The sequence below is a fragment of the Bufo bufo genome, chromosome 4, assembly GCF_905171765.1.
Source record: "Bufo bufo chromosome 4, aBufBuf1.1, whole genome shotgun sequence".
Lineage (NCBI taxonomy): Eukaryota > Metazoa > Chordata > Amphibia > Anura > Bufonidae > Bufo > Bufo bufo.
In genome coordinates, this window is record NC_053392.1 from 372,237,428 (window position 1) to 372,261,748 (window position 24,321).

At 44.0% G+C, this 24,321-nt stretch overlaps 1 protein-coding gene across 1 annotated transcript in view; it reads left to right on the plus strand.

Moving 5' to 3' along the window:
- ENPP3 (ectonucleotide pyrophosphatase/phosphodiesterase 3) overlaps positions 1-24,321 on the plus strand; it is a 140,642-nt gene that overhangs the window by 46,828 nt on the left and 69,493 nt on the right. Inside the window, 8 exon segments of the mRNA XM_040430090.1 lie at positions 3,626-3,751; positions 6,885-6,945; positions 11,821-11,861; positions 11,864-11,922; positions 13,515-13,592; positions 16,438-16,542; positions 16,544-16,558; positions 17,837-17,946. Of these exon segments, the coding sequence (XP_040286024.1) occupies positions 3,626-3,751; positions 6,885-6,945; positions 11,821-11,861; positions 11,864-11,922; positions 13,515-13,592; positions 16,438-16,542; positions 16,544-16,558; positions 17,837-17,946 (595 nt within the window).

A 24,321-nucleotide genomic window follows, 5' to 3' on the forward strand; every position in this document is an offset into this window, starting at 1 on the left:
TTAATTGTACTATCATATCCCCCTGTAAGAGATCAGGGCTGCCAGGCAGCAGGGGGCAGACCCCCCCCCCCCCTCCCCAGTTTGAATATCATTGGTGGCCAGTGCGGCCCCCCCCCCCCCCTTCCTCCATTGTAATAAATCGTTGGTGGCACAGTGTGCGCCCCCCCCTTCCTCCCTCTATTGTAATAATTCGTTGGTGGCACAGTGTGCCCCCCCCCCCCCCCCTCCCCCCCCCTTCCTCCCTCTATTGTAATAATTCGTTGGTGGCACAGTGTGCGCCCCCCCCCCCCCCCCTTCCTCCCTCTATTGTAATAAATCGTTGGTGGCAATCATTGGCCCCCCTCCCTCTATAGCATTTTCAACATTGGTGGCCAGTGTGCGGCCACCCATCTTGCGCCCCCCCCCCCCCCCCCCCCCCCCCGATCATTGGTGGCAGCGGGTTACTAGCAATAGTACAAGATTCATACTTACCTGGGAGCTGTGATGTTCGTGTCCGGCCGGGAGCTCCTCCTACTGGTAAGTGACGGTTCATTTAGCAATGCGCCGCACAGACCTGTCACTGTCACTTACCAGTAGGTGGAGCTCCCGGCCGGACACGAACATCGCAGCAGCAGGTAAGTATTAATCTTCTACTATTGTACTATTGCTAAGTAACCATGGCAACGAGGACTGTAGTAGCGTCCTGGTTGCCATGGTTACCGATCGGAGCCCCAGCGAATAAACTGGGACTCCGATCGGAACTCCGCTGCCACCAATGATGATGGGGGGGAGGGGGGGGGGAGATGGGAGGCTGCACACTGGCCACCAACGTTGTTAATGCTATAGAGGGGGGGGGCAATGGGGGGCGCACACTGTGCCACCAACGATTTATTACAATAGAGGGAGGAAGGGGGGGGGGGCGCACACTGTGCCACCAACGAATTATTACAATAGAGGGAGGGGGGGGGGGCCGCACTGGCCACCAATGATATTCAAACTGGGGAGGGGGGGGGAGGGTCTGCCCCCTGCTGCCTGGCAGCCCTGATCTCTTACAGGGGGATATGATAGTACAATTAACCCTTTCAGGTGCCGCACCTGAAGGGGTTAATTGTGCTGATGAAGGCCCCCTGTAAGAGATCGGGTGCTGCCAGGCAGCAGGGGGCAGTCTTGTACACAGTTTGTAGTGTATTCTAACTAGAAGCGTCCCCATCACCATGGGAACGCTTCTGTGTTAGAATATACTGTCGGTTCTGAGTTTTCACGAAGTGAAAACTCAGCTTTGAAAAAGCTTTTATGCAGACGGATCTTCGGATCCGTCTGTATAAAAACTAAACTACGGCCACGGATCACGGACACGGATGCCAATCTTGTGTGCATCCGTGTTCTTTCACGGACCCATTCAAGTCAATGGGTCCGTGAAACCGTTGGCCGTGAAAAAAATAGGACAGGTCATATTTTTTTCACGGCCAGGAAACACGGATCACGGATGCGGCTGCAAAACGGTGCATTTTCCGATTTTTCCACGGACCCATTGAAAGTCAATGGGTCCGCGAAAAAAAACGGAAAACGGCACAACGGCCACGGGTGCACACAACGGTCGTGTGCATGAGGCCTAAAGTTGTATAGTTGATAGGATTCATACCCCTCCCTCCTATACTTCCAGACACAGCACTACTCTCACGCATGTAGTACTGCACATTAACCTCAGTTCAGTATTTTTAGACACAGCCGTACGGACATGGACATTTTGTGTTGAAAGGACTGCACCATTACAGGATGCTCCTCTTGGATCTGTAAGGCCCCTTTCACACGAGCGTGACGGATTAGGTTTGGATGCGTTCAGGGTGCGTTCAGTGAAACTCGCACTATTTTGCAAGCAAGTTCAGTCAGTTTTGTCTGCGGTTGCGTTCAGTTGTTTAGTTTTTTCCGCGTGGGTGCAATGCGTTTTGATGCGTTTTTCACGCGCGTGATAAAAAACTGAATGTTTACAAACAACATCTCTTAGCAACCATCAGTGAAAAACGCATCGCACCCACACTTGCTTGCGGATGCAATGCGTTTTTTACGCAGCCCCATTCACTTCTATGGGGCCAGGGCTGTGTGAAAAACGCAGAATATAGAGCATGCTGCGATTTTCACGCAACGCAGAACTGATGCATGAAAAACAATGCTCATGTACACAGACCCATTGAAATGAATGGGTCAGGATTCAGTGCGGGTGCTATGCGTTCACGTCACACATTGCACCCGCGCGGAAAACTCGCTCGTGTGAAAGGGGCCTAAGTGGTGAGAATCCCAGAAGTGCAGGCCCCATCTAAACATCTTAGGCCCCTTTCACACGGGAGAAGTATTCCGCGCGGGTGCAATGCGTGATGTGAACGCATTGCACCCGCACTGTATCCTGACCCATTCATTTCTATGGGGCTGTGCACACGAGCGGTGATTTTCACGCATCACTTGTGCGTTGCGTGAAAATCGCAGCATGCTCTATATTGTGCGTTTTCCACGCAACGCAGGCCCCATAGAAGTGAATGGAGCTGCGTGAAAATCGCAAGCATCCGCAAGCAAGTGCGGATGCGGTGCGATTTTAACGCACGGTTGCTAGAAGACGATCGGGATGGCGACCCGATCATTATTATTTTCCCTTATAACATGGTTATAAGGGAAAATAATTGCATTCTGAATACAGAATGCATGGTACACCTTAATAACTCACCTTAATCCACTTGATCGCGCAGCCCGGCTTCTCTTCTGTCTTCTTCTTTGCTCTGTGCAGGAACAGGACCTGTGGTGACGTCATTTCGGTCATCACATGATCCATCACCATGGTAAAAGATCATGTGACGGACCATGTGATGACCGGAGTGACGTCGCCACAGGTCCTTTTCCTGCACACAGCAAAGAAGAAGACAGAAGAGATGCCGGCTGCGCGATCAAGTGGATTAAGGTGAGTTAAATTATTATTTATTTATTTTAACCCCTCCAGCGCTATTGTACTATGCATTCTGTATTCAGAATGCTATTATTTTCCCTTATAACCATGTTATAAGGGAAAATAATACAATCTACAGAATACCTAACCCAAGCCCGAACTTCTGTGAAGAAGTTCGGGTTTGGGTACCAAACATGGCGATTTTACTCACGTGCGTGCAAAACGCATTAAAATGTTTTGCACTCGCTCTGAAAAATCACGCATTTTTCCGCAACGCACCCGCACCTTTTCCCGCAACGCCCGGGTGAAACCAGCCTTAAGGGTGGCTCTTCAGTGTTACGGTTTATCCCAGAATTGGGTGCTGTCTATGAAATAGTTGAAGTCTACTTCATACTTCTAGGCTATAATATACTCATTAGTCATATTCATTGTGTGATATTTATGTTGGGTCGCACCTTGCGGTACATGTTTCCCCTAATCTAGATGGTCTGTGTCAGGTAAAAAGATGTTACATGAATTGTGTAAGACTATATCATATTGGTTTCCTATCTTTCACACCAGAGTTTAAAATATGTGAATTGCATTGGTGTCAGCCAACCTTTCATTAATCATTTCCAAGACCTTCCTCAGGGAGAGTTCAGTAGTCACTGACATCTATGTTAGCTGTTTTATTACTCTATGGTATGGCTTATCAGCTGTTTTGATGCCTTACAGAGGAAGAGTGGACCTGCAGCAAGGTGCGTTGTGGAGAGAAACCTGTTAATGGCAATCATTGCTCGTGCTCAGATGACTGCCTGACACAAGGAAATTGTTGTACAAACTATCGAGTTGTTTGCAAAGGTAAGATATGATTATTTAGTTTAACATATAACTAAAACAACCATACAAACATTAGACATATAAAATTAACATCCAAACATAACATAGTCCTAACTGGTATGTTCGTAAAGTTAGCCATTACTACCAAAATCTGAGATCTTCAATGGTTGCAAGATCTCATAATGAGAGCATATAAACATGTTTCCAGTTTTTGAGGCCCTAACGGGTAAGGCTACTTTCACAGTAGCGTTTTTTGGCGGATCCGTCATGGATCTGCAAAAATGCTTCCGTTACAATAATACAACCGCATGCATCTGCCATGAAAGGATCCAGTAGTATTAAGTCTTCTACAGGGAGTGCAGAATTATTAGGCAAGTTGTATTTTTGAGGATTAATTTTATTATTGAACAACAACCATGTTCTCAATGAACCCAAAAAACTCATTAATATCAAAGCTGAATATTTTGGAAGTAGTTTTTAGTTTGTTTTTAGTTTTAGCTATTTTAGGGGGATATCTGTGTGTGCAGGTGACTATTACTGTGCATAATTATTAGGCAACTTAACAAAAAACAAATATATACCCATTTCAATTATTTATTTTTACCAGTGAAACCAATATAACATCTCAACATTCACAAATATACATTTCTGACATTCAAAAACAAAACAAAACAAATCAGTGACCAATATAGCCACCTTTCTTTGCAAGGACACTCAAAAGCCTGCCATCCATGGATTCTGTCAGTGTTTTGATCTGTTCACCATCAACATTGCGTGCAGCAGCAACCACAGCCTCCCAGACACTGTTCAGAGAGGTGTACTGTTTTCCCTCCTTGTAAATCTCACATTTGATGATGGACCACAGGTTCTCAATGGGGTTCAGATCAGGTGAACAAGGAGGCCATGTCATTAGATTTTCTTCTTTTATACCCTTTCTTGCCAGCCACGCTGTGGAGTACTTGGACGCGTGTGATGGAGCATTGTCCTGCATGAAAATCATGTTTTTCTTGAAGGATGCAGACTTCTTCCTGTACCACTGCTTGAAGAAGGTGTCTTCCAGAAACTGGCAGTAGGACTGGGAGTTGAGCTTGACTCCATCCTAACCCGAAAAGGCCCACAAGCTCATCTTTGATGATACCAGCCCAAACCAGTACTCCACCTCCACCTTGCTGGCGTCTGAGTCGGACCTGGAGCTCTCTGCCCTTTACCAATCCAGCCACGGGCCCATCCATCTGGCCCATCAAGACTCACTCTCATTTCATCAGTCCATAAAACCTTAGAAAAATCAGTCTTGACGTTTCAGCTTGTGTGTCTTGTTCAGTGGTGGTCGTCTTCAGCCTTTCTTACCTTGGCCATGTCTCTGAGTATTGCACACCTTGTGCTTTTGGGCACTCCAGTGATGTTGCAGCTCTGAAATATGGCCAAACTGGTGGCAAGTGGCATCTTGGCAGCTGCACGCTTGACTTTTCTCAGTTCATGGGCAGTTATTTTGCGCCTTGGTTTTTCCACACGCTTCTTGCGACCCTGTTGACTATTTTGAATGAAACGCTTGATTGTTCGATGATCACGCTTCAGAAGCTTTGCAATTTTAAGAGTGCTGCATCCCTCTGCAAGATATCTCACTATTTTTGACTTTTCTGAGCCTGTCAAGTCCTTCTTTTGACCCATTTTGCCAAAGGAAAGGAAGTTGCCTAATAATTATGCACACCTGATATAGGGTATTGATGTCATTAGACCACACCCCTTCTCATTACAGAGATGCACATGACCTAATATGCTTAATTGGTAGTAGGCTTTCGAGCCTATACAGCTTGGAGTAAGACAACATGCATAAGAGGATGATGTGGTCAAAATACTCATTTGCCTAATAATTCTGCACTCCCTGTATAGCTATGACGCGTCCGACTTGAACACCATTGAAAGTCAATGGGGGACGAATCAGTTTTCTATTGTGCCAGATTGTGTCAGAGAAAACGGATCCCTCCCCATTGACTTACATTGTGTGCCAGGACGGATCCGTTTGGCTCCCCTTCGTCAGGTGGACAGCAAAACGCTGCAAGCCTCCAGAGTGGAATGGTGACTAATGCATTCTGAGCGGATCCTTTTCCATTCAGAATGCATTAGAGCAAAACTGATCCGTTCGGCTCCGCTTCGTCAGGCGGACAGTAAAACGCTGCAGGCAGCATTTTGGTGTCCGCCTCCAGAGCGGAATGGAGACTGAACTGAGCCAAACTGATGCATTCTGAGCAGATCATTTTCAATTCAGAATGCATTAGAATGCAAACTGATCAGTTTCTGAAACTACGGATACTGGAAGCCTGTGCTAGCATTTCTCCTGCGGTGTTGCTATCAGTGTGTGAAGAGTGGGAGAAAATGGTTGCATTGACCATCCAACACAATGGGCAGCACATTGAACACATTTTGTAAGTGGTCAGAAACTTGTAAATAACTCATGAAAGAATAAAGTTACGTTAAAACCAAGCACACCATTGTTTTTCTTGTGAAATTCCCAATAAGTTTGATGTGTCAAATGACCCTCTTCCTATTGAAAAAACAAAAGTTGGATTCAAAATGGCCGACTTCAAAATGGCTGCCATGGTCACCACCCATCTTGAAAAGTTTCCCCCCTCACATATACTAATGTGCCACAAACAGGAAGTTAATATCACCAACCATTCCCATTTTATTAAGGTGTATCCATATAAATGGCCCACCCTGTACACTCAATACTACTGAGCGTAATTGAAGGACATTAAAGAGGTTATCCAAGCAAAGGATACCAATTGTCTCCCACTTGAGCGAGAGCTGAGCATCAGTAGCCCAGCACAGTCACTACACAGTGTACAGAGCCTTCTGCTATTGGTTCTGCACGCTGTGTTAGGTTCCAGCTCCGGTGGCTGCTGGGAACCGCTGATCGGTGGAGGTGGGCTCCGCCAATCTAATGTTGATGACCTATCTCAGGTTTTTGATGCGAGATGTGCTGCAAGAATGATTTATGAGGAATGCTCTGATAGACAGATTTCTTGCAGTCACATCATCTTAAAAAAGGGTTGAGGGAGCAACCAAAACAGGGCAAAACCAAATTCTTGCTAGATTGATTCTGTAGTTTATTTTGTTGTTCTTGGACTTTACCACTATGTGCTTTGACTTGTAGGAGACACTGCATGGGCAGACGGTGGCTGTAACAGCAGTGCTGCTCCACAGTGCCCTGAAGGGTAAGTAACACAAGGTTAGTTAATATTTGAGGAGGTTAACACCCTTTAGCTTTAGTATTCTGTCAACACGTTTATTGTTTGACATGTTAGGCCACATTCTCTAGTTATATCCTGTTCATTCATGCACGACACTTAGTGTCTTATACTAGGAAGTCAGAAGTTAGAACAGCAGCTAAAGTTTAGTTTAAAGGAAATCCATCAGTTTTTTTAGAACACTCCCCAAACTAGAGAAAGCAGTGTACAGTATAGTGTAAGTGGTGCCGAGTCCAATTATCAAATTTTTATCTTCATATTCACTTGTATTCCAACTCTGTGCTCCCTCAATCCAGGAGTAAAATGCACTGAGGACTCCTCTTTCAGTCCTGTCGATTATGTGTGTGAGCACAGGAGTCCTCTCAGTGCATTTTTACTGCTGGTTCACTGGGGCACAGCATCAGAATGCAAGTGAGTATGAAGAGGAAATTTGCATAATTAGACTTTGTGTCACACTATACACCGCTTACTATAGTTTGAGGGGTGTTTCAGAGCTGACAGATTCCCTTTATTTCATAGAGATATTGGCATTTCTTAGTTTTGTTCTGGCGGCCATTTTTACAACACTATATGTGCATCTTTACTGGTTGTTACTATTGAATTATCTAGATTTTTTTTTTGCCATTGACGTTGCTGATATAAAATGACATTTTCAGTTTCTAGAGAGAATTCAAAGGCGGCAATCCGTATATCAACTCTAAGGTCGGATAGGCAAAAGGTTGGACGGACACAACAATGGCCTCCAACTTTATATAGATATCCATTCACTGGGTCTATATCGTGTGGGTTAAATTAACAAGTGAAAAGTTTACAATGCAATAATGCTTTGGAGTGCACATGTTCAGATACGTGACTTGTAAGTGGCCCACCCAGTACGGAGGACTAAAAGATTTTATTGTCAGGGCCCCCTCAACAGTATTAGGCCTCATGCACACGACCGTTGTGTGCACCCGTGGCCGTTGTGCCGTTTTCCGTTTTTTTTTTTCGCGGACCCATTGACTTTCAATGGGTCCGTGGAAAAATCGGAAAATGCACCGTTTTGCAGCCGCATCCGTGATCCGTGTTTCCTGGCCGTGAAAAAAATATGACCTGTCCTATTTTTTTCACGGCCCACGGTTCACGGACCCATTCAAGTCAATGGGTCCGTGAAAGAACACGGATGCACACAAGATTGGCATCCGTGTCCGTGATCCGTGGCCGGAGGTTAGTTTTTATACAGACGGATCCGAAGATCCGTCTGCATAAAAGCTTTTTCAAAGCTGAGTTTTCACTTCGTGAAAACTCAGAACCGACAGTATATTCTAACACAGAAGCGTTCCCATGGTGATGGGGACGCTTCTAGTTAGAATACACTACAAACTGTGTACAAGACTGCCCCCTGCTGCCTGGCAGCACCCGATCTCTTACAGGGGCCTTCATCAGCACAATTAACCCCTTCAGGTGCGGCACCTGAAAGGGTTAATTGTACTATCATATCCCCCTGTAAGAGATCAGGGCTGCCAGGCAGCAGGGGGCAGACCCTCCCCCCCCCCTCCCCAGTTTGAATATCATTGGTGGCCAGTGCGGGCCCCCCCCCCCCCCTCCCTCTATTGTAATAATTCGTTGGTGGCACAGTGTGCGCCCCCCCCTTCCTCCCTCTATTGTAATAAATCGTTGTGGCACAGTGTGCGCCCCCCATTGCCCCCCCCCCCTCTATAGCATTAACAACGTTGGTGGCCAGTGTGCAGCCTCCCATCTCCCCCCCCCTCCCCCCCATCATCATTGGTGGCAGCGGAGTTTCCGATCGGAGTCCCAGTTTATTCGCTGGGGCTTCCGATCGGTAACCATGGCAACCAGGACGCTACTACAGTCCTCGTTGCCATGGTTACTTAGCAATAGTAGAATAGTAGAAGAATCATACTTACCTGCTGCTGCGATGTTCGTGTCCGGCCGGAGCTCCACCTACTGGTAAGTGACAGTGACAGGTCTGTTGCGGCGCATTGCTAAATGAACCGTCACTTACCAGTAGGAGGAGCTCCCGGCCGGACACGAACATCACAGCTCCCAGGTAAGTATGAATCTTGTACTATTGCTAGTAACCCGCTGCCACCCAATGATCGGGGGGTGGGGCGCAAGATGGGTGGCCGCACACTGGCCACCAATGTTGAAAATGCTATAGAGGGAGGGGGGCCAATGATTGCCACCAACGATTATTACAATAGAGGGAGGAAGGGGGGGGGGGGCGCACACTGTGCCCCCAACGAATTATTACAATAGAGGGAGGAAGGGGGGGGGGGGGGGGGGGGGGGGGGCACACTGTGCCACCAACGAATTATTACAAATAGAGGGAGGGAGGGGGGGGGGCGCACACTGTGCCACCAACGATTTATACAATGGAGGAAGGGGGGGGGGGCCGCACTGGCCACCAATGATATTCAAACTGGGGAGGGGGGGGGGGGGGGGGTCTGCCCCCTGCTGCCTGGCAGCCCTGATCTCTTACAGGGGGATATGATAGTACAATTAACCCCTTCAGGTGCGGCACCTGAGGGGTTAATTGTGCTGATCACGGCCCCCTGTAAGAGATCGGATGCTGCTAGGCAGCAGGGGGCAGTCATGTACACAGTTTGTAGTATATTCTAACTAGAAGCGTCCCCATCACCATGGGAAACGCCTCTGTGTTAGATATACTGTCGGAAATGAGGTTTCACGATCTAACTCATATCCGACAGTATATTCTAACATAGAGGCGTTCCCATGGTGATGGGGGACGCTTCAAGTTAAAATATCCATCGGATTGGAGAAAACTCCGATCTGATGGTATAAAAGGGACTCCGGACTTTACATTGAAAGTCAATGGGGACGGATCCGTTTGAAATGGCACCATATTGTGTCAACGTCAAACGGATCCGTCCCCATTGACTTGCATTGTAATTCAGGACGGATCCGTTTGGCTCCGCACGGCCAGGCGGACACCAAAATGACTTTTTTTTTCATGTCCGTGGATCCGCCAAAAATCAAGGAAGACCCACGGACGAAAAAAAACGGTCACGGATCACGGACCTACGGACCCTGTTTTGCGGACCGTGAAAAAAAACGTTCGTGTGCATGAGGGCCTTATACAATTACATAATTTAATGAGACACACAGGAAGCATATACTGTAGACGTTTGGCTTTCAGAGGAGACAATGCTTACAAGCCTCCTGTAAGTTGGATTTACATTGTCTTGTGGATTGGGGGCTGTAAATACTATAGCGATTGTTACAGATACGTGACTTGTAAGGGGCCCACCCAGTAGGAGGACTAAAAGATTTTATTGTCAGGCCCCCCTCAACAGTATTATACAAGGACAGTATATACAGTGACATGAAATACATGTATATACGTGTAGGAAATGGATGAAGCGGCTGTGGGCCTCGTCGGAGGAGAGCGATTTTGACTAGCTGCAGAAGTGAGGGTTGCACGGGAGGAGGGGGTTGCGAAGAATTTGCCGGGGTCGGCCCTTTTAAAAAAATTGCTGTCATTTTCCCAGTCATTTCTAGTTGCACCACTGCACATGTTGTGTGTAGATCCAGCCAATCCCTTATACTAATACTATCTAATACCAGGGAAAATAATTTATGTATTTGGTTTAGTAATTGGCTATATATAGCAAGATTATCAGCCTATTTAGGCTACTTCAGACTAGTGGCAGCCTTCTCTGACAGGCTGTTTTCGGCAGGTGAACAGCCTGCCGGATCCGTGCTGCCGCTAGTGCAGGCGTGCAGCCAGAGGTCCGCTCTGGTCCCATTGACGATAATTGCCTTTAAAAGGCATTCCGTTTTGCTCTCCGTCCTAATAGAAGTCTATGGGAATAAAAGCGAATGGTTCCCATTATGCAAGACGGAGAACAAAGTCTTGTCGACAGGACTTTGTTTTCCATCTTGCATAACGGGACCCAGACGGATCCGTTATGTTTTCCCATAGACTTCTATTAGGACGGAGCAAAACGGAATGCCTCTTAAAGGCTTCAGTTTTGCATTCCATCCCATGGATTCCGTTATGTTCCGTTATAACCCTGTTATAACGGAAAGCCATAACGGACTCCATAACGCTAGTGTGAACCACCCTAATATACATATTAGTAATAATATAGGCTGGCTCACAGTATTTTTGCATATAAATTTATTAATACACTTAATAAAACAAAAACCAACTTAGTGTCGACATATCAGCATAAATACATTAAATAGGTTTATAAAGTGCGGAGCTCGCGCACAAAACCTAAACAGCTGGAGTACTCCAAAATAGATGAGACCTTATGGCTAAAGTGTGACTGTAAGAATCATTCAGTTGTACCACTCAAATGCTATTGCTAAATAGCACCTGAGCACAGAGTTTTCCCTTGCAGGAGAGCTTGCAATAAGGACACCTATCTGAACCTCTCCGGTTCCAACAAACTGGTAAATCAGCATACAATTTTACGGACATTTGAGTGGTACAACTGAATGATTCTTGCAGTCACACTTTAGCCATAAGGTCTCATCTATTTTGGAGTACTCCAGCTGTTTAGGTTTTTGTGCGCGATCTCCGCACTTTATAAACCTATTTAATGTATTTAATGCTGATATGTCGACACTAAGTTGGTTTTTGTTCTATTAAGTGTATTAATAAATTTATATGCAAAAATACTGTGAGCCAGCCTATATTATTACTATATTTGCTCTTTCTTCAGTTGGTTACTGACAGGCTGGGCTCCAGTAGTCTGCTGGTAGAGCTTTTCTTAATATATACTAATATACATATTGCTTCATCAAACATTTACAACTACCATCTGTTTTACCTGATGATAAGATTTCAGTTTTGTTTATTCTGTATTTCTACAGATTTGATCTCCCACCTGTTATCCTTTTTTCTCTGGATGGTTTCGAGCAGAGTACTTACAGACCTGGGGCGATTTAAAGCCAAACATTAACCAAACTGAGTGAGTCTTTGGCAAATTATTTTGGCTGTAAAGGGCAGAAATAAATAGGAATTAGAAATGTATTTTTTTCTAAGTCCTATTTCTTAATGTAGTAAATTCATATAAATTCTGCATTTTTTGGCTTTTTTGATTTGTACAGAATATATATAACACACTGCATTCAGAAAGTCTTCAGACGCTTTCACTCTTACATTGTTAGGTTGCTGCCTTGTGCTAAAATGAAAAAAAAAAATGTAAGGTTTCACCCATTATTCTGCATCCAATACTCCATAATGAGAAAATGAAAACAGAATTTTAGAAATTTTTTGCTATTTATTAAAAAGCGAAATGGGAAAATTCTGCATGGACATACGTATTCAGCCCCCTTGCTATGACACTTAAAATTAGCTGTGAAGGCCACCCCATTTCTCTTGATCATCTTTGAGATGTTTCTACATGTTGATTGGAGTGCACCTGTGGCAAATCCAATTGATAATACATGATTTGGACAGGCACACTGCTGTCTATATAAGATCTGACAATGCATATCAGAGCAAAAAACAAGCCATGAGGAGGTAAGAACAGCTTTTACAGCTTAGAGACAGGGTTGTTTGGAGGCACAGATTTGGAGAAGGGTACAAAAACTTTCCGCTGCCCTGAAAATTCCCACAGTGACCTCCATAATTCTTAAATGGAAGGAAACCAGGTGCTGCTCATCACCTGCCCAAAAACCATCACTCAGTGAAATATGATGGTGGCAGCATCTTGCTGTGGCAGTGTTTTTCCACGGACAGGGAGACTGGCCAGCGTTAAGAGAAAGCAGGAATGGTGGGCAAGTACAGAGATATTCTTAATGAAAATGTGATCCAGAATGCTTTGGACTAAACCTAAACTCACACTGGACTAAACCTTTAAATAAGACAATGACCCTAACCACAGGCCAAGCCAATGCAGGAGCGGATGAGGGACAGCTCTGTGAATAACCAAGTGGCCCAGCCAGAGCCCTGACTTGAACCCAATCAAACATCTCTGGAGAGACCTGAAAATAACTCTCCACGGACATAATATTATAGAAAAGTCATCAATATGTATAACCTAGAAAAAACCTGGTTAAATGTCAGAATATAGGTTTTAACCCACAATGCCTCAGTGAAACAGTTAAAAAATGAATATATATTAACAAAGGACGATTTATGAAGCTAATGTTGCTTGAGCCTGCGTTGGAGCACTTTGCAGCAAATTTAGTAAATGTCACATGTTGTTTGTGACTCCTCATTTAAAAAAATTTTGTCGTACTCCCTATTATTTTTTACTTTACCCCTAACTGATGTGAGTTTTTTGATTTTTTTTTTTTAAGTTTCTGTGAAAATTGAAGTGAAGCTAATTAACATAGCTGTGGACTAAATGTGATCTGAAGATGCCAAAGAATTGCACATTTTTTTGGACAAGTAAGCCAAAAATCACCAAAGCCCAATTTTGCAACTTTATGGAAGACAAAATTCTGGAGTGGCAGGCTTCATAAATTTCTCTTAAAAAGTCATGCAATATTTTAGGAATTAATAACATTATTTATTTATTATTTAGTGGCATAGCAAATATTTTCTTAATGTTTCAGAGAACTGCGGAACACATTCAAAGTATATGAGATCTGTGTACCCCACAAAGACTTTTCCCAACCACTACTCAATCGTCACAGTAAGTAACTGCATTGAATGCACAGTTTTTTGTGTAACATGAGCTTTTCTATCATCAGAAACATGGACCTAAAACCATCTCACCTGAGACATGAGCCATTGATAGCTAAAGATCATGGTCTTAATCCATGAGCCTCAACTAATGAGAATTTTGCTATAATGAATGTTCATCATGACCTGTAGGAGTTCAGAGATAAGGGCTACAGACCTAGCCAGAAATGCTGCAGTCACTGTGAATCAGAATGTCTGCAATACACAAAAAGTGAAAGCTGTGAAATGTTTCAATAAAGAAAAATTGCAATTATTTTTTGCCCAATATGAGTAGAAGGTATTAATAAAAAAAATCGTCCCAAAGGTGCCAGTGGCTACCAACACTGGAGTACATTAGGCACTTTTCCCTGTGAGAAGTTGATTGAGCAATATGTTCCATATATTGCTAGTTCCTGCAAAGGTGTGCTATTTCTCTTACCTGTCCATGTACTGACCTTTGCCTGTTTACTGGGCTCTGACCCTCCACTGTTTGACCTTTCTATTGACCCTTTGCTGCTTGCCCTGACCGAAGACCATTTTGTACATACTGAGTCTGTCATGACCTTGGCCTGTCCTTGATTATGGCCTTATTCCTGGAAGAAGCCTGTGTGGCGAAATGGCGTTGGGAGGAGGTGACTGCAGAGTTGGCGTGCTACAGATGGTACTGATTTTCTATCCTGTCCAAGTATAAGTCTTGTTAGTAACCCATATGTGGCCATTTTTCTGCTGCTATTTTACCTATACCATATTTTTATAGTTTTTGTATGAATTAAATAAAGTATATCTATTTTTTCATCTCTGTGGAAGAAATTTTCTTTGGTGGTTTGCTTGATTTTGGCGTTGTCTGAACCCTTGGTCTCCACATACCGATGTCTCTGATCCTCATGGGTCAGCTGTCAACCACACAGAGACTACTCCAGGAAGTACTGTTCTGGTGGTTCCTCTACAGTAAAGTCCAGATCCCTGGTGCAGGGGTTAAAGATTGAATTACCAGGGGACTGCAAGGATAATGCCCTCTAAATTAGCCCTAAGTCAATCTATTGGTTCCACACCCACTGCCATAATACACATCCCTTTTTTCCCCTTTTCCCCTCTTTCCCTTTTTACATGCCTGTGCGATCGATGACAAAATGAGCTGTCTGATCTCTGGACATGTTTACATGGGGCAACAACTGTGTGTGAACATCGGTATACATAGCACTAGATAAGTGACAAAACAGGAACTGATAGCCATTGGTGGATGTGGAGTTGCACTTGATTCCTAGTTTGTCGGGAAATATAGGCATCATTATTATCGCGATGCAGAAAATATGCTGCTACCACTCCTGCTCAATGACGTGTGATAAGAGCATTGGTATAGTATAGTATCATTTAGTATATACAGTATGATTCAAATACATTACATACTAGGATACACAGACATCAGTAATAGTTTGACTTTGTGTCATACATCCTGGACTAAGATCATATATGACAAACATATTGAATGCTATAAGCCTTGTCGAACTGTATAAACTCTGAAGTGCGGATCTTTATTTTTACATCTATAATATATTGTTTCCCTTCACCATGAACTATAACCATAGCCAAAATCAGGAGTACTTGAAATGAGATTGCATTGTTAGTTATAGTACACAGCCAGTAACAATTTTTTTCTCATTAAAGGGGTATTCCCATCTGAGACGATGGGGGCATATCCTAGCGATAGTGTCCACCACTGGGACCCCGCATCTATATCAAGAACGGAGAGGGCCAAAAGTGGTGGCTGGAGGACTCTCGTTTGGTCACCACCAAGTTCTCTCCCTTAGAAGTGAATGAGAGTGCACCCTCACATGACCGGCCACCGTTCCCATTCACTTCTGTGGGCCCGAAGGAAATAGCCAAGCCAGCGCTCGGCTATTTTCCGCGGCCCCATAGAAATTAATGGAGGGTGGCTGCACATGCGCAGTGCGGCCTCCACCACTTTCAGGCTCCTTTTAATAGATAGGTACAGGTCCTAGCGGTGGGACCCGCACCTATCAGACAATGGGGTCATATGCTAGCGATATGTTCCCCATTGTCTCAGATAAGACAACCCTATAACAGCCTATATGTAAATATTCTTATGTAATTTTTTTTTTACTGTGTAGATGGTTTTTTTGGACATCTTTATATTTTGTTTTGGATGTTTAGCATGGCAAACAGCCTTGCTTGACTTCTAGGTCAGACCTTTCACTCTGACCAGACAGGGAAAAGGGACGAGTGACTCAAGTAGAGAATCATACATTACACTGATAAAGTGCAGCCCTTCTTTAAAAAAATAGTTTTCTATAAATATAAAGTTAAAAAAAAAACATCCTTTCTGACAGAAGTATCCCTTGAATGGGAATCTGTCAGCCCGAAACATCACCCAATCTAGAGTAAGCGGTGTATAGTGTATTGTGGTGCTGAGTCCAATTATGTAATTTATCTTTATACTCTCTTCCATTCCGACGCTGTGCTCCACAAACCAGCAGTAAAATGTATTGAGAGGACTCCATCCTTGAGTCTTCTGCATTATGTGCATGAGCACAGGAGTCCTCTCAATGCAATTTTACTGCTGGTTTGGGGGAGCACAGCATCAGAATGAAGTGAGTATGAAGATAAAATTACATAAGCGACTTAAGGTCACTTACATTATACACTACTTACTCTAGTTTATGTGGTGTTTCAGAGCTGACAGATTCCCTTTAATAACAGTTACACAATATATTTATACTATTTAGAGTCTTTGTGATATTGACATCTGTTTTATTTATGGATTATCTAACCATGCTTCACAATGTAATTCTATATAGGGGCTGTATCCAGAATCAAATGGCATCATTGACAACAATATGTATGACTACAATATGAACAAAGCGTTCTCTCTGTCTTCAAATGAGAAGTTTAATGAATCATGGAGGCCTTGGTCAGCCGGTGAGTGTTTGGAAAGATTGCTCAGCATGACAATCACAGTAACCAACATTGTTGTAATGTGTCAAGGAAGAAAAAGAATACCGAAACAGGAGCCGCACATCTACAAAATTACAAATTTATTTAAGGAAACAGACACAACATAAAGTAAGTTAAAATCGTTGTATACAACAGATCTGGGCCATGTGAGCCGTGTGTCGGCACATGCCCATCTGATTCACCACAAATTCATGGACAGACCTGGCTCGGATAGGCGCATGCGCGGACGGCATATCCGGACGCCGTTCGCTTTTTACATTTGCTCCATATGTATATTATGTGAGGTCTTCTCATGCGCCTCTCTGTTCCTCTATGTTAATGAGGTGGTCACCGCCCCCTCTTTCCATCTGGGACCAGGACGCAGGTAAAATGTATCATTATTTGATTACTCAGTACATATATACTTGATTATTGGCTACTAGGAATCAGGCACTCCTGAGGAAGCCAGCAAGTCTGGCGATACGCGTTGGGCTTTTCTTCTGACCACCACGCATGCCCCCCATCATGCCATTTTTATGATAAGTATTTGAGTCTTATTTATTGTTGATGGATTTCATGCACTTTATATTGCTACATGCTGATGGATGTGGGGGTCTGTCCATGAATTTGTGGTGAATCAGATGGGCATGTGCCGACACACGGCTCACATGGCCCAGATCTGTTGTATACAACGATTTTAACTTACTTTATGTTGTGTCTGTTTCCTTAAATAAATTTGTAATTTTGTAGATGTGCGGCTCCTGTTTCAGTATTCTTTTTCTTCCTTGACATATTGTGTATTACATACCGTGGGCCGGGACTCTTTTTTATTTTTGGATGTGCCCCTATCTTTTTGATTGCACAACATTGTTGTAATGGCATTTGTCAGGCAATCTAATAATACAAATTATAAGGTGAATTATATTATCTGCCCTGTGCATCATGTGCCAGATTTATCAACCGGATGCCCCCCTGCTGATGAATCTGGTATAGGCAAAATAGCACTCTTCTAGGTACAATACTTACATGGCAGAAAATGCTACTTACTTTGAAGCCCTGCTACGTTAAAGGACTTACAAGAATATGACAGAAAAACAGATGCAGAGGCTTCATAACTAAGGTATTCTATTCATTTCTGTAATACCTGTAATAGGTTTTTTATCACCCTATATAAATAGCCTGGAACTGCAAATGTATATATTATTTGGCTAAAAACTGTTCTGTGACATGATAGGGATGATGTTTTTGTATTTCATTACATAGGTATGGCTGTCAGCTATGTCTCAAGGTTTAAAGGCTGGTACGTTCTTTTGGCCTGGATCAGATGTTGCAATTAATGGTAGTTTTCCTACCTACTATAAACTGTATAATGGGTGAGTATGAAAACTCATTGCAATAAATTGGAAATATGTTAAATTCATATTGCTTTGGGGTTTTTATACAGCCAGATGTATGCAAGTGTATGTCTATACCATGACCATACGTCTACCATTGACTGCCCATGTATATCACACAGGCTTTGGCCATGAAAGTCTGTGGTCCACGGGCTTTGTTAGGATCTTAAAAGATCAGGGACACAAGTAAAAAAAAAAAGTAGTGGACTGCAGTGGTTAAGGATGGAATTTTTGAAAGTGTAGGAAAACTAAAGGGGTCAGTCGCAATAAAAACAACTTTAATGCTTAGATATCTAATAGACCTTTAATAATGTTGTTGATCATCAAAGCTACCCTTAGTTAAAACATTGTGCAATTTAATAGGAAGAATCCAGTGGAAACCAGTTTACTGTATTCCTGAGAACCACTCTCTTCTCTTCTGATTGATCCTGTATATACATAGTAACATAGCACATAAGGCCGAAAAATGACATTTGTCCACCCAGTTCGGCCTGCTATCCTGCAAGTTGATCCAGAGGAAGGCAAAAAACCCCTGTGAGGTACAAGCCAATTTTCCCCACTTAAGGGGGAAAAAATTTCCTTCCCGACTCCATTCAGGCAATCAGATAACTCCCTGGATCAACTCCCTGGATCAACTCTCTAGTAGCTATATCCTGTAATATTATTACACTCCAGAAATACATCCAGGCCCCTCTTGAATTCCTTTATTGTACTCACCATCATCACCAGGCAGAGAGTTCAATAGTCTCACTGCTCTTATCGTAAAGAATCCTCTTCTATGTTTGTGTACAAACCTTCTTTCCTCCAGACGCAGAGGATGTCCCCTCGTCACAGTCGCAGTCCTGGGGATAAATAGATGATGGGAGAGATCTCTGTACTGACGCCTGATATATTTATACATAGTAATTAGATCTCCCCTCAGTCGTCCTTTTTCTAAAATTAATAACTCTCATTTTCATAATCTTTCAGGGTACTGTAGTTCCCTCATTCTCGTAATTACTTTAGTTGCTCTCCTCTGAACCGTCTCCAGCTCTGCTATGTCTGCCTTGTTCACAGGAGCCCAGTATAGAGTCCTTAAAGGGAACCTGTCACCAGGATTTTGTGTATAGAGCGGAGGACATGGGTTGCTAGATGGCCACTAGCACATCCGCAATACCCAGTCCCCATAGCTCTGTGTGCTTTTATTGTGTAAAAAAACTGATTTGATACATATGCAAATTAACCTGAGATGTGTCCTGTACGTGAGATGAGTCAGGGACAGGACTCATCTCAGGTTAATTTGCATATGTATCAAATCGATGTGCTAGTGGCCATCTAGCAACCCATGTCCTCAGCTCTATACACAAAATCCCGGTGACAGGTTCCCTTTAAATATCAGAAATAAGGGTCTGGCTATGACATTACTTAATTCTCTTAGGATACGGGGGTGTATGCCATCTGGTCCTGGCGATTTGTCTATTTTAATCTTTTTAAGATGCCGCTGTACTTCTTGCTGGGTCAGACAGGGCACTTTTAATGGGGAATTTACTTTTACATTCTGCATTTCATCTGACAGTTTATTTTACTTACGGGATCGTCCTCTGGCTGGTCCTGTCTGCTATCAAGATCTCGCGCCTGCGCCGTAACGGTATTCAGTCGGCGCAGGCGCACTGAGAGGCGGACGCTCGCTCGGCCGCTCCATCCTCAATGCACCTGCGCCGATGACGTCACATCTACACCCGGCGCAGGCGCATTGAGGAAGGAGCGGCCGAGCGAGCGTCCTCCTCTCAGTGCGCCTGCGCCGACTGAAGACAGGTACAGCGCAGGCGCCAGATTTTGAATGCAAACAGGGCCAGCAGAGAAAGATCCCATCCGCTGGCCCTGTCAATCAACATGCGGAGGGGGCGTCTTTAGGATAGGAGGATGCGGCTGCTACCAGCAAGTAGCCGCCCTACTTGCTGGTAGCAAGGTAATTTGCATATTTTAAAAATACATTTTTAACAGAATCTGCTGAACCAAAATGATTAATTACAGTATGTATGCATAAATCGCAGTATAGGGATTATAAGTACCCAAAAAAACAAAAAACTGCTTAGTGGGGTGACAGAAGCCCTTTAACCTTTTATTCCCATAAGGTATTTACCTCTCACAATTCGATTTTAGGATGCTTTTAAAAATATCCCATTTTGTGGCAGTATTTATATTTTTGAGGACTTTGTCCCAGTTAGTTAGGCCTATGGCCTCTCTTAGTTGGCTAAATTTAGCTTTTTTGAAGTTTGGTATTTTTGTTCCTCCCTGTAGAAATGCTCTTTTGAATGATAATTGGAAGGTTATTACTTTATGGTCACTATTTCCCAGGTGTCCCCCAACCTGCACGTCTGTTGTTCTGTCAGGTTTATTGGTTAATACTAAGTCCAGTATGGCCATCCCTATAGTCGGGTCCAGAACCAGTTGGGAAAGGTAATTGTCTTTGGTTATTGCCAAGAATCTGTTTCCTTTATGAGATATACAAGTTTCAGTTTCCCAGTCTATATCTGGGTAGTTGAAGTCCCCCATAATAACCACCTCATTATGAATTTGCCGCCTCGTCTATCCTCGTTTAGTAGATTTTCTGTTAGACTCTGGTATATTAGGTGGTGACAGATCGCCCTATTTGTACCCCTAATCCCACTACCAACATCTGTCTGGCCTGCCCTGCTCTCCTGGTCCCCTGCTTACTGGAGCCGACATTCTCCTGACTGGCAGAGGAAGTGTCCGGCTGCAGCAGTGCTCTCCCTGAACCGACATCCCCCCTCATCTGCCAACCTTGCAAACTGTTTGGGTGTGTGTCAGATCAGGGCTAGCCTCCCTGGCACTCTTGCCTCTACCCCGCTTTCTAACCTGTTACCCAGCTAGCTACCTCACTTTCCTCAGCCTCCTCTCTATCACCCCTCCCCCACATCTGCCCATAGAGTGCTTGCTCAGTGAGCAGCAAACTCTTTTCCAAATTGCCAACGCCTCTCAGTGTTGAAACTCGCCCGTTTAGATACTCGATGTGCGATTCCAAATGGGCAATTTGCTCACATTTTGAACAAATATATGCACCCTCAAACAGCTGTTCCAGGGACTGCATGCATAAGACAAGATGTGCACTGGACTGCGCTGTCAATAATGGAACACATACTAAATGGGATTACGCAAGAAAAGAAAAAAATACAATATAGTGCAGTGATAAGAAACAAATTTAGGCTACTTTACACTTGCGGCAGGACGGATCCGACATGCTGTTCACCATGTCGGCTCCGTCCTGCGACTATTTCGCCGTGCCGCCGGACCGCCGGACCGTCCCCATTGACTATAATGCGGGACGGGGGCGGAGCTCCGGCGCCAGCACGGCGGTGCACGGCGAAAGCCGCCGGACTAAAAGCCTGAATGCAGTAATTTTAGTCCGGCGGCTTTCGCGTAATTGTTAGTCACGGCGAAATAGCCGCAGGACGGATCCGACATGGTGAACAGCATGTCGGATCCGTCCTGCTGCAAGTGTGAAAGTACCCTTACTGTAGTTCCATCCTAAAGTCCCTGAATCTCAAGTCACACACTTTATACAAACACACACTTAAAAATCAAACACGCAAGCGCTCACCAACTCGCGTTGTTTGGCTGCTCGTTTGGAGAGCGGTATAAAATGGAGTCCACTGGTACATTTGTGTCTAGTGGTGAATACGTGTCTGGACATTAACTGCTGCTCTGCCTCAAGGAACAAAAAAGATTGGTTTTGGATAGGTGCTGCTGGATCAGGATAACTAGGTAATCCAATTATGTAATGAATTAAAGGGAACCTGTCACCATGAAAATGCAGTGCAGCATATTAGGGTCATTCACACATCCGTTATGTGTTTTGCGGATCCACAAAATTGCGGATCCGCAAAACATGGACACCGCAATGTGCGTTCCGCATTTTGCGGGACCGCACATCGCCGGCACTCTCATAGAAAATGCCTTTTCTCCTAGAAAATGCCTTTTCTTGTCCACAATTGCGGACAAGAATAGGAAATGTTCTATGTTTTTGCGGAACGGAAGTGCGGATCCGGAAATACGGATGCGGACAGCACATTCCAGCCCCATTGAAAATGAATGGGTCCGCACCTGTTCCTCAATTTTGGGGACGTGTGAATGGACCTTTATAGTGCTGGAGGAGCTGAGCAGATTGATATAGAAATCCGAAATAGAGATTTAAATGTGTAAATACACATTGTAGGTTTCTTTCATACTGGCGGCAGGACTTCGGCAGGCTTTTCCAGAAGAGAACAGTCTGCTGGAGCTCTCTGGATCTGGCGCTGCTGGATGTTACCGGAATGCTCGCTGGCCACATTGTCTGTAATATAGCATGATTTAGCCAGACAAATACCGCCTGCTACGCAATCACCCTATAGTTCAATGTAATACTAATGTTCAGAAAAGTAGTGTAAACACATTGATTAAATCTGTTGATTTCACATATTTTACATACTGTATATCACACATGTATGTGCTTGCACACTCACACAAATATATACTTACACTGCCCCTATTCATTCACACCCTGTGTGTGTCTTTATCAGCTTTTATCAGGAGAGAAGGCTGTTGCAGGACAGAGCAGGGGTTTGACTGAGCAGCAGAATCTTTCAGAGACATGACCCCTGGGCTGCTATACATGTCATCACTATCATCTCACAGGCAAAGTGCTTGGTGCCCACTGGCCCCTACAGGGAACAGCTATGCACTGTTTTGAGGCAGGTCACTGGACTCTTAGGCCTTAATGCACACAGCCAGCCAAAATTTGCGGTACCCAATGCACGGGCACCAATTCCGTGCGGTTGCCGCAGCCGGAAGGAGACCCCATTCAACGTGCATGGTTCCATGATGCATCCACATCTACTTTTTTATTGCGGTGCGGGGGGCATGGAAAGAAACCCCACGGAAGCACTCTGTAGTACTTCCGTGGGGTTTCGTGCGCCTGTTCCGCACCACACCTTCCGGATTGCCGACCCATTCAAGCTGTTTGCGGGCCGCAATATGGACACAGCCGGGTAACGGCTGTGTGCATGAGGCCTTGAGCATAGCAAGAGAAGGTTCTTCAATCAAAAAATATAAGTTATACTGACTTTTCCCCACAACTTAGGCCTCATGCACACGACCGTTGTTTTTTTCAGTGTCCGTTGTTCCGTTTTTTCGTGATTTTCTGCGGACCCATTGACTTTCAATGGGTCCGTTAAAAACTCGGCTAATGCACCGTTTGTCATCCGCGTCCGTGATCCGTGGTTCCAGTTCGTCAAAAAAATATAACCTGTCCTATTTTTTTCACGGAAAACGGTTTGCGGACCCATTCTAGTCAATGGGACCGTGAAAAAACTCGGAGGCACACAAAATTGTCATCCGCGTCCGTTTTTTTTCCTATCATTTGCATGGCAAAACTTGACTTAGACTTTTTATTACTTTCCTTCATGTCTGGTCATCCTACAAAAATAAAGGAAGACACGGAAACAAAAACGGAAACGGATCACGGAACAACGGAACCCCATTTTGTGGAACAGAAACAACAACGTCGTGTGCATGAGGCCTTAATATCAGTCTCATCAGCTCCTCCTGCTTTATAACATGCTGCTGGCTTTACTTCAACGTACAGGATTCTCTTTAACCAACCTTCTGACATGCTCTACATGACACAATAGACAATTATAATGAATTAAACTGATTAGAATTCATATCAATAATTATTTACATTGTGTGATCTTTTTCAATCTTTGTTGGCAAAAGCTGTGCTGGATGTGCCTCCCATGTTTAGCAGACATGGAAAAAAAATATCTCAATTCTACAGGAGTGCAGAATTATTAGGCAAGTTGTATTTTTGAGGATTAATTTTATTATTGAACAACAACCAGGTTCTCAATGACCCAAAAAACCTCATTAATATCAAAGCTGAATATTTTTGGAAGTAGTTTTTAGTTTGTTTTTAGTTTTAGCTATTTTAGGGGGATAATCTGTGTGTGCAGGTGACTATTACTGTGCATAATTATTAGGCAACTTAACAAAAAAACAAATATATACCCATTTCAATTATTTATTTTTCCAGTGAAACCAATATTAACATCTCAACATTCACAAATATACATTTCTGACATTCAAAAACAAAACAAAAACAAATCAGTGACCAATATAGCCACCTTTCTTTGCAAGGACACTCAAAAGCCTGCCATCCATGGATTCTGTCAGTGTTTTGATCTGTTCACCATCAACATTGCGTGCAGCAGCGAACACAGCCTCCCAGACACTGTTCAGAGAGGTGTACTGTTTTCCCTCCTTGTAAATCTCGCATTTGATGATGGACCACAGGTTCTCAATGGGGTTCAGATCAGG